The sequence below is a fragment of the Vipera ursinii genome, assembly GCF_947247035.1.
Source record: "Vipera ursinii genome assembly, chromosome: Z".
NCBI classification, from domain to species: domain Eukaryota; kingdom Metazoa; phylum Chordata; class Lepidosauria; order Squamata; family Viperidae; genus Vipera; species Vipera ursinii.
Window position 1 is genome coordinate 49,673,290 of NC_139517.1, and position 14,717 is coordinate 49,688,006.

A 14,717-nucleotide genomic window follows, 5' to 3' on the forward strand; every position below is an offset into this window, starting at 1 on the left:
CTCCCTATCCATATGAATGGAAGGTGACTTAATGGCCAGCCTCAGCGCTGAGCTATGGAAGGGCTTTAGGAAGAAACTACAGTGAAACGCTGGGTGAATGCACATACAATTTTTTACTAACTTTAATTTTACCCGATTTATAATCAGAACAATAGGGAAAGGTCTTATGTACTTGAGGCCCAGCTTCTTGCAGGTTTAGCCCAACTGCAACAACTTCATGGACAGGTACACCTCATCCCCTATTCTAAACTTCCTATGAGATGCTCTCTTCTTGTCAATCTGTCTCTTTTGTGCTTCCCTTCCTAATTCTAATCCTTTGCGCACTATGGGCCTGATAGATTTCAGAATACTCATCCACTCAGCCAAGGAAGTCGATGAATGAGACTCTGGCATAGGCACAAAGTCCGCACCTGTGACCACTTGAAAGGTGGTAAATCCAGTGCTACTGTCTACAGAGTTATTGTAGACAAAAGCTTATCCCAATTGTTTTGCTAGTAGTTTACATATACTCGATGTACTGTTCCAAGACTGCCTTTGTACATTCCACTTTTCTGAGGATGATTGGTGAAGCTAAGTCTATAAGAGGAGCCTAGCAACCTCAGGAATTCACACCAAAATTTTGAGGTGAATTGCACACATATCCTGACCTGAGATTATGCATTTTGGAATGCCATGCAGCTGGCACATGTGCTGTATGAAGAGTTTAGCCAGGGTGTGAGCAAAAAGAATCCTAGGACATGCCATGAAGTGGATCTGCTTAAAGAATAAGTCTATAATGACCCAAATCACAGTATTCCCAGCACTCTTCAGTACCTCTACAATAAAGTCCATAGATATCTCCCTCTAGGAAGCCATGGCGCTGGCCCAAGTCTACAACAGTCCTGGAGGCTTGCTGGGCAGCCTCTTTGCTGCAGCACTCACAGGGCAGCTGGCTACATAGGTTTCTTTTTCTTCATTCGCAGCTACCAAAACTGCCTCTTTGTGAGATGAAAGGTCTTCACAAATCCAAAATGCCCCGCTACCTTCAGATTATGAATTTGCTGCAATACTAAAGTCTTCTGGCTCGCCAGGACATATATTTTGTTCTTCATCCATCCCAGTCTGTTCCTTAAGGACAGTTCACTCTTGTGTTGTTGGAACCACTCTGCCAGGGGCTCCTTTAGTGGTCACATTAGATCCTTGGTCAGTATTGATGATAAGGCTTCCAGTTGTCTTGTGAGGATGTGTTGCTATTTACTTGGAGGGGATGATAGAATTAATGACCTCTTCTTGAGCACTGTTGTACTGTGGCATTCAAGAGAGAACATCCATGAAAAATTTTGGCTTCCCGATAGGCAGCAGAGAATGAAGTTAACGTGGTTTAAGTACTAGGCCCACTGGATCTGTTTGGGAGACAGCTTTCGGGGAGCCTTCAATACTTCTAGGTTTTTGTGGTCTGTCCACACCTCAATGGGAACTTTACTGCCTTCCAGGAATTGCCTCCAGGTTAGGAGAGCCCAATGGACCATGTAGACTTCCTTCTCTCAGTCTCAGAAAGCTTGCCGGATGTGTAGCTGGATGGCTGCAATTCTTCTTTAGCATTCTTCTAGAGCAGCACTGCCCCATGGCCACATCCCTGGCATCTGTTTATAAAGGGCTTGTCTGTGTCAGAATGTTTTAGGACTGGCTCAGCAGCGACAAGGCATTTTAGCTTTTTGAATATGGCTTGGCATTCGAGTGATAAATTCAGGGACTGGCTAGGCTCTTCATTACTGCCTCAGACCACGTTGACTCCGGCAGGGAGAAGGGGATCTTTGGCCTTCTCTGCCTTGCCGTCCAGTGGGTCTTCAGTCTTTGGTATGGGGCATCCCTCACTTTTTCCTGGCTGCTTGGATTTGTTAAGTCTTAGTTTTGGCCACATGCCAATGGCTTGCACTCAGCTCCAGCCTAGGCGGCATTGGCTCTTCCAAGCCGAGATCTCTCCCCGGCTTTTTTCCTTCTGTGTTTTTGGCTGTAGCCAACATCTCAAGTTTTATCTCCTGGTGGAACCCAGGTAGGCTATTACTGTGAGAACTGGCTTATTGTCAACATCCCATTGCATTAAGCAGCAAAAGAAACTCCTGGGACACTTTTCTCCAAGAGTATAACTTTAATGAAAAGCCATATTGATACAAAGTAGAAAAGAAAGTTCTGACATTTGCACAAAAACAGCATAAGAAAACTTTTCCTTCCTCCCACCTCCCAATCAGTTGCAGGTTTTTTTATTTTGCAAACAGCCTGTCTGCCTCGAACATTCCCAGGTGATGGCCTTGGGGTTTGGGTCTGTCTCACGCTTCCAGGCGGCACACTTGCATTCCAGAGTTCCCTCCCAAACCTCCCTTACATTCCAATGCCTTCCCTCCCCACTCCCGTTACTGTTGTCTGGTTGCAAACAGGGCTAATGTAGCAAGTCAACTATGATAGCCAGGCTAGAACTTCAAACACATCTGTTAGTTTTTACATGTCTCATTCCCCCTCCTCTTTTTCTTAATTTTGTTGAAAAGAAGAAAAAAGCTAGCAAAAAAAGTGATGGGAGATATTACTAGTGAGTCTGATAAGCTGGAAATTATTAAGAAAAACGTAAAAGAATGAGAAAGGGATGAAGCCAGTACAAAGCATCTAGGTAATATTACTGGATTATTGGATATAGTAGGATGAAGCGTAGATACTGTTTATATTCCTGTATGAAATGCATTGAAATAATGGACTTAGATACTGCAATTAACAGTCACATACTTGCAGATTCCAGGTCCAGATAAAAGAACAACTGAACACTATTCATGCTTTTGTAACAGAAATAAAGAGCTTGGGAGCAAGACTTCTAAGATACACTGTGGATTGTGCTGTGGCAATAATTGGATAGAATTGAAATCTTTTAGAATCTGAATATGATTTGATTTACCAAGAAATGATAAGCAAAGTAGAAGATATATCTATAGAAATATGCCTTTCTGTAAATTCATGTACCTATGAAGCAGGCACTTATGTGCACAACAGCCTACATTCCTTTTCAGTCATTTCTAGTATAAATTACTATATGTAGCAGAGCTAGAAAAGATCTTTGATGGACAGCATTTATTAAACTTGCTCCATGTAAAAATGAAGAAGAAATGTAAATGTCAGCAATTTTTCAAAGCTTTTTAACTTTGGGCATCAGCTGACTGGCATTTGTTTATAAACTGGGGTCCATAAATATACTTGTTTAATGGCTGCAGCATATTAACTTTCTTGACAATGTTGAGGAAGTGGAGATTTGAGATGTCATTTATACCTAGCATTAGTATGTAACTTATTTAACTTATTAAAGTAAATAGTTTTTCATTGTATCATACATTAGACATACGTATTGGTGGTTACTCTGATTGTAATCAAAACCAGGCATGATAACTAACCTATCCATTCCCCCAAATCACTGCTGTGTGCCAGAGAACTCACAGAGTAGAGGGATGATGGTGACCATAAAGAATTCCTGGCTCTTTAAACAAGCAAAATTTATTGACCCTCAGTCGTGTGTGTGTGTGTGTGTGTGTGTGTGTGTGTGTGTGTGTGTGTATTAAGATAACATGTTAAGATATATTTAATTCTAACTTTCTTCTCAAATTTCCAAGGTTGGTTCTGTGGTGGCTGTTGGTTGGATACGGTCCAAGAAGGCTGTTGATTGGCATCTCTTCCGCAATATCTTTCTAGCTTGGTTTGTGACTGTTCCTGTAGCTGGCTTATTCAGTGCTGGCGTCATGGCAATCTTCATGTATGGAATAATACCATATGTCTGATACTTCACTGTTCTTTCCAGAAAAAAAGGGAGTATTTCTTTTAAGTAAAAGAAGGCAACATCTCGCCCTCAGAATGCAGAACTCCCTGATCAACCATACAGTTAGAGATAGTCTGCAAGTCATTTATCCTCAGTATCTAACATCTGCTCTACATACTATTGGTGTCATTGGTGCCATTTCTTCTGTACAATATATGTGTATGTGTGTGCATAGACACACACCCATATACATACACGCTTATAGTTGATAATATGACATTAAGTTATAAATGAGATGAAAATAATTGCCTAGAACTTAATCTCTAATAAAACATGTATATAATGTATCATTTAGTCGTGGTTTTTAAAACCCATTAGTGAAGCTGGGACATTTGTCAATTTAATATATGATGAAGCAAAATGCAAACTGGGTAAGATTCTTTTTTGGAAAAAAAAGTTAATGATACTGAAACAAAATAATACGGAAGTAATTAGTAAAAATGTGGTTCATATCATATCATGTATAATACTGTACGAACATTGATTTTATAAATACTTTTAAAATGTAGGTTTTTAATGTTGCATTTCCCTTATATATTTTGGATAAGAAAGTTTAGACAGTACCAAAGAAGGGGAATAGCTTGACAGTATTATACTGTTTGTCAGTATGTGTATTTGCTATTGCTCTTCCTTAAATATTTTTAATTAGCATTTTTTTCTATTCATTAAACACCAGCAATGCCAAGATAATATTAACATTTCCCTAAGTAGGAAAGCATCATATGGTTGCAGTCTGTGTATCATCTATTACCCACTGCATTTATTTTTTTAGAAATCCAACTCTCCGCTTTTATATATGATGAGTTCAAATTTATTTTAAAAGATGCTTGCCATCGCTTGTATGTGATTCTCATTCTAGTTCATTACCATTAATCTAATGAACAAGTTCAGGAAAAGAAAGATAAAACTGAAGTACTGCCTTGTTTCTATGATTATATCCAGTAAATCTCATCTATGCAGTGGAATTGAGCAATATTGGCAGTGTGCACATTAGTTGTGACATTTCAGTGTCTAAAGAAAAAGGGAATTACTCAAGTAAGGTTTGGCAGTGGAGAGCTGTGGAGAGCTTTTAATAATCAATGCTAACTCCTAGAAGCATTTGGAAAGATTACTTCTGATACTAACAGTTGGTGAAGTGAAATCTGCTGCAGCATAGTTTTTCTCCTTTGGTAACATCTCAGGCCAAACTAGCAGAGTCCACCCTATAGCTGCATGTACCCACATTGCTCCAGGTTAATGCTGACGTGGAAACATCCACAGCATGTTGTTCATCAGGACACAGGATGCCAACGAGTGAAAAGATTGATAATGCTGCAGTTCCCACATTGCTAAAAATAATATAACAGATTGTATAAGAAATCATGTTTACTTTTTGAGGAATTATCTTAGTTTGCCAGTTCTGTGTTTTATAAAATAAAGATATTAGTAGATAGATCTATCAATACAGTTGCAAATTGATGTCATTCATTGTCTATGCATTTAATAAGGTGTTTCCTAAGTAGCAGTTAAGAAACAATATTTGGTGTCCTTTTATTGCTATGGAACTCTGAAGCATTAACATTTGAGATGTTCTTTGGCATTAATCACAATGTTTGTATAATTCCTGTGTTTTTTCCCCAGAAGACTGCTCTGTGATTTAATATTACAATACAATACTTATTGTATTCAGACTGTATTTACTGAAAAGGATTTGAGGAAGCAGTGCTTGAAGAATGTTGGGAGCCCAGAACTGTTGAAATGCTGCTAAAATTTTGATATATGAGCTTTCTTGATACACCATTGTGATCCTTTTTCATTGGTCATTCACTCTAAATTTATAATAAAAGAATAAATTGCCTTCAGACTACTTATTAAGCCTTTTTTACTCTCACTACCAATTCATTTAAAGAGACTTGTTTAGCACAAAGTTTTCTTTATTAGTTTGCATTTGTCATAATCCTTTTATTTATGCTCCCTCTGTGTGAGCTTTTTCAGTGTTTTGTAACAATGGAGGTGTGCGCACACATTCACTTACAAACCAAGTGACAAAATCTAAATAAAGCTCAGCTCTGTACGGTGCAAACAGAAGCTTCTATTTATTGCTCTCAGAACTGTTTGTTCCAGTATCCAGTTCCCCATTGGAATTATTAAAGCCTTCTTGCAGTAGCAATCATGTTAAACCTTTTCATACATAACAATACAAAATAGTGTGTTTCGATGACTGAAGAAAAATTAAGATGTTTACATATTGCTGTCACAACAATATTTGGGAAAAGTTAAACTTGAAAGAAAAAAAATCTACATTTTCCTTTCAAGCCAATGCCATTCTAATGTTCAATAATATGAGATCACAAACTTCTGAACTTGAATGTATAATTTGTGACTCAGGTTGATAATGGGATGTTAACAAATATTTTGATTAAATGTAATTAGGTCTTGCTATTGCAGTTGCAAAAGTAATATCCACTTAGAGCAAACAATTTATTTTGAATCTCTAATAATAGAAATCAAAATGGTAGAATATCCTTTTAAAATTCTAGCCTTTGGTGAGAAGCTGCCATCTAAGGAAAGGAGGAGTCATGGTGCATTTTAAGTTTAGAAAAGGTTCTTAGCTGAATTGATTACATAAGTTTTCAAAAAGATTCTACCTTCAGAGTTTGTTTTTAAATTCATTATTGAATTAAATCTAAGCTGATTTTCAGCCTTATAAATTAAACAATTATCTATTTATAATTGACCTGCATAAATTAAACAGTTATCTATAATGGACCTGCCTATGTAATATTACTGAAGGAAGACAGTGTTCTCTTTTCACCTTTCTAAAATGTTCTATTAATAAAAGAGAGAGGGAATTTTTTTGTCTGCATAACCCCCTCAATCTTGTTTTTCTTCCCCATAATTATATACTTGTAACTAGCAGGGAGGGGCTTGTGCACGCTAAGACTATATTCTTGCACCCCTACCCCCCAGCCCCATATTTCTTTTGGACATTTTGTACATCCTATGGGGTTGCAACTTGTCAGGTCATTAAAAAATATACACACAACATTTGTTCATTAAGCATAAAGAAATCTTTCAAAAGATCCTGGAGCACAGGGAACTACCAGAAGACTGGAAAAGAGCTGATGTGGTTCCCATCTTCAAAAAATTGATCCAGGAAACTGTAGGCCTATCAGCCTGATCTCAATACCTGGGAAGATTCTGGAAAAAGAAAGCAAACACCTAGAGGCAAACAAAGTCATTAGCAAAAGCCAACATGAGTTTGTCAAAAACATCAAGGCAGAAAAATATTGCATTCTTTGACCAGGTGACAAAATTAGTGGGTTAGAGGAATGCTGTGGATATAATTTACTTGGACTTCAGTAAAGCATTTGATAAAGTAGACCACAACCTACTACTTGATAAGATAGAAAAATGTGGGTTAGACAGCATCACCACCAGATGGATTGGTAGCACGCTGACTGGCCGTACTCAATGTGTGTTCCTCAATGGAACTGCATCTACATGGAGGGAAGTGTGTAGTGGGGTGCCCCAGGGCTCTGTTCTGGGCCCAGTGCTCTCCAACATCTTCATCAACGATTTGGATGAGGGGATAGATAAACTCATCAAATTTGCAGATGACATCAAGCTGGCAGGAATAGCCAACACTCCAGAAGACAGGCTTAAGATACAGAAGGATCTTGACAGACTTGAATATTGGGCATTATCTAACAAAATGAAATTCAATGGTGAAAAAAGTAAGATTCTACATTTAGGCAAGAAAAACCAAATGAACAGGTACAGTATAAGTGGTACCTTGATCAAGAATAGTAACTGTGAGGGATCTCGGAGTCCTAGTGGACAATAACTTAAATGTGACCCAGCAGTGTGCTGCAGCTGCCAATAAAGCTAGGCAGCATTAACAGATAGAATCAAGATCACATGAAGTATTAATACCACTTTACAATGCCTTGGTAAGGTCACATTTGGAATACTGTATATTCAGTTTTGGTCACCACAATGTAAAAAGATGTCTTAGAAAAAATATAGAGAAGAACAAAGATGAGTGGAGGCTAAAACATAATGAACGGTTGCTGGAATTGGGTATGTCTATAATGAAGGGAAGGACTAAGGGTGACATGATAGCAGTGTTCCAATATCTCAGGGGTTGCCACAGAGAAGAGGGTGTCAAGCTATTCTCCAAAGCACCTGAAGGCAAGACAAGAAGCAATGGATGGAAGCTAACCAAAGAGAGAAGCAACCTAGAATTTCCTGACAGAACAATTAATCAGTGGAGCAACTTGCCTCCAGAAGCTGTGAATGCTCCAACTCACCACTGCCTGGTACCATTCATGCAGCTGGTTGGGTACAGCTTGGTAGATACAGTACATGCCTGAGAGAGGTAGTCGTCTAACCCTTCTCTAAAAAGATGAATCATTGATTGCTCAGGCCATCTCTCTATCCAACCTGCCATCTTTCGAAACTCCCACACGTACTCTAGGGCAGGCAGGCCAGCTTGCTTTATCTTATGGATTTGTTCTTCTGCTTTGAGAGAAATGGATGGGTCCTCAAATCTTTCCCTCAGCCCCAGGAGGAAAAGGTGGGGGTCCTCCAATTCAGGGGCCTGCTCATTATATAAATCACTTTCTCTGGGTCCCCATCGAAGGTTGTTATGAAGGGTGGGCTCATCATTGCTTGCTGGGGCCCCCATTGCTGCTGGCCCCACCCTAATTGTTGGTTCAACAGCTGCTGGGGGCCCCATTGGTGCTGTCCCCCTTGGTTGTTGGATCAACTGTTGCTGGGGGCCCCACTGCTGCTGGCCCCCTCCTGCTTGTTGATTCACCAGCTGCCAGGTGAATTCTCTTCTCTTCTCTTCTCTTCTCTTCTCTTCTCTTCTCTTCTCTTCTCTTCTCTTCTCTTCTCTTCTCTTCTATTCTATTCTATTCTATTCTATTCTATTCTATATGAGTAAAAAAACATTACACTTTTTTACTGAGAAAAATAATCCAAAGCTACATTTGTGCATGGGAATGACTGGATTCGTATTGTGAACAAACAATTTAGTAATGTTAGCTGTTTGTCGCAATGCATTGTAAATTGCTTTACATAAGTTAAGCAATATCTACCCACAAACATTTAGATATCAAGCAGCTTTCTTCCTGAGATTCAAACTCCGTCCCAAAATAGGTTTACTATCAAAATAACTGCTGTCAATGATTACATTTGTACAGTCTGCATCCCATCATGTTGTTCAAATGCTTCAATATTTCAGACCTGTGCCACTGTCAGATTCCTCCCACTTCATTCTCTACTTCTACTGTACTAACTTTCCCTCACCAAAATTAAGATGAAAAGAAATACTTGCAGAGTATTATGGTGTTTGAACGTATAGAAAACAAACTACTTTGAATAAAAGTGTTCCTGAAATTCAACAACCAATATAAACTCAGGCTTTTATTATGGAAAGAAATATGCATTTACAAACAATTAAAATTGCAGAACTTATAACAGGTGTGATAAAAAATAGTTAATATTGGAGCATGAAATTTAATGAAAAATTGTTATACTTCTCTGCTCCCTGGGAAGATTCTTTCTACCCTAAAATCAACAGAATTCAGCCTTTGTGTTTATATTTCAAATGTGATATTTATGTTATCTATAAGCAAACAAAACATCCCTTTTTTCTTAATCATTATATGAAAAATGTACTAGAAAACAAAACAAAAACATTCTGACATAACTTAGTTTGAATTTTTCATATAGAGCATTGCAAAAGGAAACATTTTTGTAACATTCTCTTCAAACCTTAACAAAAAGATCAAGTCATATTTAAAGTAATAAAGTAACACCCTTACATATTATTTTACACTGAGGTGAGCTTCTATATTTATCTGCTGTAGGTGAATATGAGGTGCAAAGTAAGCTTATAAGTAAGCAATGTATTTCAGTTTTCAAAGCTCGTGGGCATCATCTGGTTATTGTTATTTGTGATCTGTGATTGAGAATATTGTACTGATTACTGTAAATCCCTGTTTTTCAAACTTAGCAATTTAAAGATGTGTAAGGAATTCTGGTAGATGAAAACCACACATCTTGAAAGTTGCCAAGTTTGGAAAACATTGCTTTAGATAGATTTGTGCCTGTTTTTTTGTCTATGATTCAGTCCACAAATTCCTGTTGCCCAGCTGCAGAAACATAGATAATTATAGCCTGAATGGACTTTTAACCTCTTGCCCATGTTGGGGATTTGATTAATGTGATCTGTCTTTGCACCTGGCAAAACCTTAGCTGTCTTACTGAGAGCATATAAATCACAGTTAATCTCAGTCATGGCTGGGTTTTGCTTAGGTTTCAGACTAGTTTGTTGCTGTAATGTACAGGTGCCAGACTTTTATAGAGTGAATCAGAAATCACTGGTTTTAAGGGGATAAATCCTTCTCTAACACCCAGGAACAGTTGTCTTGTTTAAAGCAACACAGTGCTGTGTAACAGTAACTGTAGAAAGAAAGGATTCTGCTCAAATAGTAGAGAGATCAATGTTTCTAAATAATATCATAGTCATTAGACTGACAGTACTATAATGTTGCGTAGTACTGTCATGGGACATATACAAGAGCCATTTTGGTACATATGAAATTAATAACAAAGCTCCAGCCAACTCAGAGCTTAACATTAGCAAGTGCCTGTCCTAAAAATAAAGCAACTATCTAGGAACTTAAATATCACAGGCAGGCTCACTGCTTATATCAATTTTTTGGAACTGTGGAATCACTGTATTTATCGGTTTAAATGCCCTAAACGTAAACAAGTGTGGATAATTTCTAATGTCATATTTGTTTGGAATCTGTGAAATGAAATACAGAGAGATATTTGCAATGGATATAATGAACATTAGTCCCACAGAGAGACATAGATTATTTATAAACATATAATAGGGCATAATATGTTTACACCAAACATGTAAAAAGTGAAGGAGTAATGTGCTCTGAAGATAAAACAAAGCAGAGTAAAATATTCAGATACAAACTGAACACTTTCAAAATAGCAAGGAATTTGGATCAATTTTCAGTACTTAAGCATTTTATGAGTTATTTAACTTTAGTTCTTGAAAAAGGGTTTAAAAAGACTACTCATGTTAAAAGATGTCATAGTGATGGAATAGTCAAATATTTTCTTTAATTGTGTTTAATAGAGATTCATGCAATTGAGATTGGCTATTGATAAACAGAATATTGCAAATCTAACCCTCCTCCTGCTTCTTGTCATTCAGAGAATTAGGGAGAGGTCTGCCTCAGTCACTTCCAAAATGTATTTATTTAATATATTTATATAGCCACCAACCTCACACAGATGACTCTGAGTGGCGTAAAAAGTTAAAATCACAAAATAATACAACCAAAAATATAGCAAATTCATTTTAAAAAATCTGTGGGAGAAAGCACAATTTACAATCACTTTGGAAGCTTGATTCCCATGTTACCAGATTCCCCAGCCAGATGGCAAAGCCATATCTTCAGGCCTTTTTAAAAAGCCAGCAAGATCAGGACCACTCTGATCTTTGGGGGAATTATGTTCCAAAGGGCAAACTCCATACCAGAAAAATTTCTCCTTCTGGTCCCCTCATATGTCATTGCTTCATGGATGGCACTCACAACATGCCTTTCCTACCAGACCTGATAAGATTGGTAATTTTATTGGAAAAAGGCAGTTCCTAAAATAACCCAGTCCCATACTGTGTAGACCTTTATAAGCCATTACCAACATCTTGAATTAACCTGTAAGCAATTGATAATCAATGTAGCTTATGGAGAAAAGGTTTAATATAAATTGATGTAGGTGTCCACATAATTGCCAGCACTGAACCAGCATGAGCTGAACCTTCTGCATGCTTTAAGAGCAGCTCCATGTACAGTGTGCTAAAGTAGTCCATACGGAAGTGACCAATGTATGATTGATTAAGTGTAGAACCTTTGGTGACCCAAGGTTGCACAAAGGCCTTACTACTACCCTGTACTGCCACCTCATTGAGCAAGATCCATGAGTTCAGAAGACCACAGTTTGTATACCAGGTCTGTCTGGTGTAATGCCACCCCATCCAGAAATAATGATAAATCCAGATATAGAAGACCTAAGACCAATCAGTCATGCCACATTGAGCTGAAGCCATGTTGTTCCCCATCTCTCTCTCTCCCTCTCTCTCTCTCTCCCTCTCTCTCTCTCTCTCTCTCTCTCTCTCTCTCTCTCTCACACACACACACACACACACACACACACACACACACACACACACACAGACACACCATTGCTTATTTCTTCAGGAGCAGAGATTTACAGCCTGGTATAATCTGCATACTGATATCTACTCCATGCCTATATATTACTTCACCCAGCAGCATTGTTTATTTATTTAAAAGATTTATATAGCCACCCATGTTAAATCTAAGTCTGGGCAGCTTCCAAACAGCAATAAAACAACATCAATAATAAAACAAAGTAATACATATTTCAATTAATATGAGAAACATTAAAAACTGCACCAAAGTTAGGTTTTCACATGTGTCCATCACTAAATCCACTTGTCCATCTCACTCAGAGGCCAAGAAATTACTACATCCTTGGGAACCCCACAATGTAGGATCCACATCCCTGATTAACATCAATGGAATTGGCTGGAAAGGAACGAGAACTATCACAATATATGTCAACCATATCCCAACCCTGTCAGAGTCAGCTAACGTATGGACTTCATCTAGAAAAGGTATTTAGGAGATGATTGACCCCTCCCACAGGCTCATTCTGGTCATCATTTACAATCTAACGCTGCATGAAAAGCAGACATGGTTTTGTCAGTAGAAATTGAATTTCAAGGTATTTCCCATATGCATTATGAACATGGGAATGAGCAAAAACATCCTATTTTTCAAATATAAGCTGCCAATCAGTCCCATCAGATATATTAGGTGTAGTCCTCAGGTTACAACCATTTGTTCATTTATTGTTCAGATATAGTGGCATTCCCCTTCATGGATTACTGCCTTGTCGTGGCGTAGGGGCTTGCGTAATTCAATGAAGCTATGAGGTATGCCGTGCAGGGCCACCCAAGACGGAAAGGTCATAGCAGAGAGTTCTGACAAAACGTGATCCACTGGAGAAGGAAATCGCAAACCACTCCAGTATCTTTGCCATGAAAACCTTATGGACAGTACCAAAAGGCAAAACGATATGACGCTGGAAGATGAGCCCCTCAGGTCAGAAGGCGTCCAATATGCTACTGGGGAAGAGCAGAAGGCTAGTACTAGTAGTGCCAGAAAGAATGAAGCAACTGGGCCAAAGCCGAAAGGACGCTCAGCTGTGGATATGTCTGGTGGTGAAAGGAAAGTCCGATGCTGTAAAGATTTTTTCTCCATAGGAACCTGGAATGTAAGATCCATGAATCAAGGAAAGCTGGACGTGGTCAAACAAGGGATGACAAGACTAAACATCGACATCTTAGGTATCAGCGAACTAAAATGGACAGGAATGGGTGAATTTAATTCAGATGACCATCAGGTATACTACTGTGAGCAAGAATCCCTCAGAAGAAATGGAGTAGCCTTAATAGTCAATAAAAAAGTAGGAAAAGCAATACTGGGATACAATCCTCAAAATGACAGAATGATCTCAGTTCGAATCCAAGGCAAACCATTCAATATCACAGTAGTCCAAGTCTATGCCCCAACCACTGGTGCTGAAGAGGATGAAATTGACCGGTTCTATGAAGCTCTACAGCACCTTATAGAACTAACACCCAAAAATGATGTCCTTATCATCATGGGGGATTGGAATGCTAAAGTAGGAAGCCAAAAAATAACTGGAATAACAGGCAAGTTTGGCCTTGGAGTACAAAATGAAGCAGGGCACAGGCTGATAGAATTTTGTCAAGAGAATACGATGGTCATAGCAAACACTCTTTTCCAACAACCCAAGAGACGGCTTTACACATGGACATCACCAGACGGTCAACACAGAAATCAGATTGACTATATGCTCTGCAGCCAAAGATGGAGAAGTTCTATACAGTCAGTAAAAACAAGACCAAGAGCTGACTGTGGCTCAGACCATGAGCTTCTTGTTGCAAAGTTTAGGCTTAAATTAAAGAAAGTAGGGAAAAGCGCTAGGCCAGTCAGGTATGAATTAAATCATATCCCTGTTGAATATACAGTAGAGGTGACAAATAGATTTAAGGAATTAGATCTGATAGACAGAGTGCCTGAAGAGGTATGGACAGAGGTTCACAACATTGTACAACAGGTAGCAACCAAAACCATCCCAAAGAAAAAGAAATGCAAGAAAGCAAAATGGCTGTCTGAGGAAGCTTTGCAAATAGCTGAGGAAAGGAGAGAAGCGAAAGGCAAGGGAGAAAAAGAAAGATATGCCTGTTCTGAACCAGCCCTCTTCTGGCCTTGTAGTAAGGCAAACCCCTATTCAGAAAGAAGAGACTGGAGAGCGTCCAAGGCTAAAAGGCATCTGCCAAGATTTAATTACGCAGTTAACAAAAACACTAGAGCTTGTCTTCTCAAGCGGAAAAGTTGCTTTCAGCAACCAGCCCCTCCCCAAACACTCCTTTTATAGAGAGCTCAGGGCGTGGTCTCCCTGTGCCTCCTCCCGAGGAGTCCCACAGCCTTTCTTTGTTCCTGCTCGACTGCCTTCTGCGTCGGGCGTCCTTGAACAGGGCCAGCTGTGGGTCATCTTCCTCCGCACTCTCGGGCTCACGCAGCTGAGAAGAGGTCCCCGGCTGAGGGCTCTGCAAAGCCTCCAAATCATCATCAGCCGGTTCGTTTCCCTCCTCCCCCACATCTGAGTCATCCGATACATCGGAGCCGGCTGTCGGACCCACAGGCTGGCCCTGAGTCACAACACTATCCCGCACCGCAGGGCCCTTCCCCCGGGT

General features: G+C 39.1%; 1 protein-coding gene across 18 annotated transcripts in view; it reads left to right on the forward strand.

Moving 5' to 3' along the window:
* SLC20A2 (solute carrier family 20 member 2) overlaps positions 1 to 5,670 on the forward strand; it is a 100,496-nt gene extending 94,826 nt beyond the window's left edge. For 7 of the 18 annotated variants that reach the window (XM_083377096.1, XM_083377097.1, XM_083377088.1 and 4 more), the window contains 2 exons: positions 3,627 to 3,766; positions 5,450 to 5,670. In XM_083377096.1, the coding sequence (XP_083233222.1) occupies positions 3,627 to 3,766; positions 5,450 to 5,576 (267 nt within the window). In that variant the 3' untranslated portion in view covers positions 5,577 to 5,670. Of the gene's footprint in view, positions 1 to 2,522; positions 2,642 to 3,626 lie in introns of all 18 variants that reach the window. The other 11 variants (XR_014494181.1, XR_014494182.1, XM_083377090.1 and 8 more) reach the window with 9 other exon arrangements.
* Positions 5,671 to 14,717: the final 9,047 nt, after the last annotated feature.